This window comes from Aphanomyces invadans (assembly GCF_000520115.1).
Source record: "Aphanomyces invadans strain NJM9701 unplaced genomic scaffold supercont1.24, whole genome shotgun sequence".
In the NCBI taxonomy this organism is placed as follows: domain Eukaryota; phylum Oomycota; class Saprolegniomycetes; order Saprolegniales; family Verrucalvaceae; genus Aphanomyces; species Aphanomyces invadans.
In genome coordinates this window covers 585,609-588,889 of record NW_008580169.1, presented here as the reverse complement: position 1 = coordinate 588,889, position 3,281 = coordinate 585,609, and the positions used below count along the sequence as shown (strand labels likewise).

The following is a 3,281-nucleotide window of genomic DNA, read 5'->3' as shown; positions in this document are numbered from 1 at the left end:
GTGCGTTTCACATGGCCGTTTTTGGCGTGTGGCATCGGTATGCAAATTGATACTCTAGTCGAGTATTGAATGATTTGGGCTCCCTGCGTGTTCAATAATGGACTTGCGATGTTGATTCGTAAATATATGCTGTCAGTGAACAATCCAATTCAATTTAGACTTGCAATGTGAGGATTGGTTACCACTTGTACATGTACTCCCACACATGTTCAATGGGGTTCAAGTCGGGACTCAGCGGTGGATGAGTCAGTATGTAAAATGCGATTTCATCAAAGAAATCTTGCACAATCTTCGTCTTGTGGATCGGTGCATTGTCTTGCATAAACTCAAAGTCCACGGGAAGTGCCAATTTCACGAATTTCTCAGGCAAACTCTCCTCGTTCATGGCCAGGTAGTCCGTAGACTTCAACCTTCCATCACAGAAAACAAGCGTTCCAGTACCATTGTAGCCAATAGAACCCCAAATAAAACAGTGTGACGGCCACTTTTGAATGTCGGAGCAAGGCATTCTACTGAGAACTGGTCGACGCCACACAAAAGTCCGTCCATTCGATCCCGACAAGTTGAAGGGACTTTCGTCTGTCCAGAGGACCTTTATAATAGTCTTCAATGCAACGAAGCAGGTGATTCCGGGCGTACGAAAGTCTCTTCAACTTGTTGGCCTTCGAGATGAACGGCTTGCGTCTGGTTGCGCGACCATGTAAGCCAACTGCCTTAATGCGTCGACGGTATGTAGAAGTCGAAATGTCCTTGTCATGAAATACTGCGAAAGTATCTTTCAACGATTCGGCACTCAGCCGGCGGTTTGCCTTGACTGCCCTCGAAATAATGCGGTCCTCATGTGGTGTAGTAGCAGTAGGACGTCCAGAAAGTGGAAGAGTTGTTGTTTGGTTGAGTGTCTTGTAGGACTTAACAATGCTTTGGACAGTCGACTTAGGTATACTTAAACATGCGCCAATTTTGCCATATCCAAGACCTTCAAGGTGCTTTGAAATCACTAGGAACCGGAGTTCTTGGGAGAGCTCCTTGCGCGCACGAGGATAGTTGACAGATATTCAAAGTCGGACGGTATGCTAAGGTAGGCGATGCAGTGCAAGTTGATAAGTGTTGTGAATGTTAAACGAGCTCATTTGACCCTGTACTTCAATAGGAACGACAAAAAATGTCCATGGGTACGAAGACTTTTGGATTGAAATATTGGTATCGCATGTTTTGCTATGAAGCCCGCAATTCATCCGATCTTGTTCAATCTGCGTCACATTGATCGAGCACACGTTAAGGTTTACGTCAATGCTTTGTTCTTGTTGAGGGTGTTATTATCGTAGTCGACGTTGACACGTGAACAGGAACATTACTAGGTGTATGAAGACTTTTGACACCCACTGTACATGGCGCGAAAGCTTTTCAAATTCGTGGACAATTTACATGAGAGACAGCACGTCCAATAATTTTACAATGCCGCCAAAGCGCCGCAACCAAATCAACCCTCAGAGGAGGCCAAGGTGACGCTACTCACGTGCTGTCGAACAGGACGTGATCGTCAAGATGCAAGGGCCTCCACACGCGACATCAAATTCATAAATAAATCCCAATGAGCAACGTATCTCGATGGATGCGACAGGCCAATCAGCCCCCCATCGTCGGTGGCATCAAGAAACGATACAACCTTGACGGAGTTGGGAAGCCTGAAGAGATTCCCAAGACTGCCGAACTGAAGACATTTATGCACAAGCTCTGCAATGCTAGAAGAATGTCATTTGCACCCAGATCATAAACTTTCTAAAGCGTAACCAGAGTGGCTCGACCCTATTTGGCCACAAAAAACTATGGGTTTCAGTCCCTGCTGAAGCTCCAGCAAAAACTTTGCTCGCACCACCGCTCCCAGCGACATCGGCCAACGAAAAGAGATCGAAGCCAGATGGACCTCAAGGTCACACGATGGGACATTGCTCTGGACTTTTACAAGGCATTCAACGGCTTTCGCAACGATACAATCATCAACGTGGGCGAGACTGGTATGACCTGTGACATTATCCTAATGAAATTTGGTCTGCTCAAAATCGATGTTCAAGGATTGCAATTGGGCACAAACTTTCATATTTTTTGACCGCATTGCTTGGTGTTCACGCAAACTTACAAAAGCTGCCGATCCTGTTTAACATGAGACGGGTACCCAGTGAAAACATCGAGTCAAACGAGTTCGGTAAGTTTCCAGTTGGCCACCACTACGCCATCGAGGAACGCGGCTGGATGAATTCTCGCATATGGCCGTACTATGCTGCAAGGTTCTGCGACACCGAGTGCGTGAGCTTTTATTCTGCTGGATGGCAACTTGATTCCCATGTAAGCAAGGAAGGACTTAATTTTGCCAACGAAGAGCTTGGGTGTGTCGTGGCTGCCATTCCACCCAACGCGACATCCAAGGGCTGCTATGCAGCCCTTGTATGACGGGATTATGGTCTAGCCAATTGAAATTCCATGGGATTCAAATCGATCTGCCACCACGACTTTGTATCGCACTCACATTGCGCAAAAGATGTGGGGTAATTCATGCGGAGAGAGTACCCCCAGTCTTCTTCCTGAATCTAAGGATGGGAAAGAGCAAACACCACACACGTAATCTTGCCGGTAATACATAGCGCATCAGTTGCGGTCTCGACTTGTAAGATCTACCGAACATCCACAGGAAACGTTTCCCGGCATCGGAGTCGAACTTGGCTCTGTCAAGCTTCACTAGACTGGTGCCCATGTGGTTGTTTCTCTCGATCATTGCCTCCTCATATGCGTGGAGATTTTGTGCTTGTGTGTCTTGAAGACCCTGGCGCACTTGGGATGCCGAGGATTCCAGTGTCGAACTGCGGTCGCGAGGTTTGCGACCTCAGTTTGAAAAGCGACACTATGCTCGCTCATCGTTGTGGCTTGGCCCTCGCTCTGGTGGATCAATTCTTCGAGGGTTCGACCTTCTTCGGTTAGCTGGGTGATGTGAGCTTCGAGGGGTTGTGTCGAGGTTTTAAGGGTGATAGTGATACCTTGAAGCAGTCGCACTGGGGCAACGACAAAGAGAGGAAAAGAGCGACTGGATGTCTCCTTCGCCAAGGATTTTAAGCATGCGGTCGTATACCGCTTGATGGGAAGCTGAGATGGTCCTCGGACGAACTTGTAGTGCTACCAAGTGTGGCAGGGCACAAGGAGTTAGTAAAAATGAAGATGGAATGGGCAGGGTTATGCTGCCTATTTCTACTGATGGAACTTTTGGAATATGGAAAGTTAAAGCCACTCCT

General features: G+C 47.4%; 2 protein-coding genes across 2 annotated transcripts in view; one reads left to right on the top strand and one right to left on the bottom strand.

Annotated features, from left to right (window-relative positions):
• Positions 1–385, bottom strand: part of H310_10073 (hypothetical protein) — a gene marked incomplete at both ends in the record, with an annotated part of 2,696 nt that extends 2,311 nt beyond the window's left edge. Inside the window, one exon of the mRNA XM_008876320.1 lies at positions 183–385. Within this exon, the coding sequence (XP_008874542.1) occupies positions 183–385 (203 nt within the window). The remainder of the gene's footprint in view (positions 1–182) is intronic.
• Positions 386–1,918: 1,533 nt separating this feature from the next.
• H310_10072 (hypothetical protein) lies at positions 1,919–2,107 on the top strand (the record flags this gene model as incomplete). Its single annotated transcript, XM_008876319.1, has 2 exons — positions 1,919–2,015; positions 2,073–2,107. The coding sequence occupies 2 exons, from the start codon at positions 1,919–1,921 to the stop codon at positions 2,105–2,107; spliced, it is 132 nt and encodes a 43-aa protein (XP_008874541.1).
• Between the last annotated feature and the right edge of the window lie 1,174 nt (positions 2,108–3,281).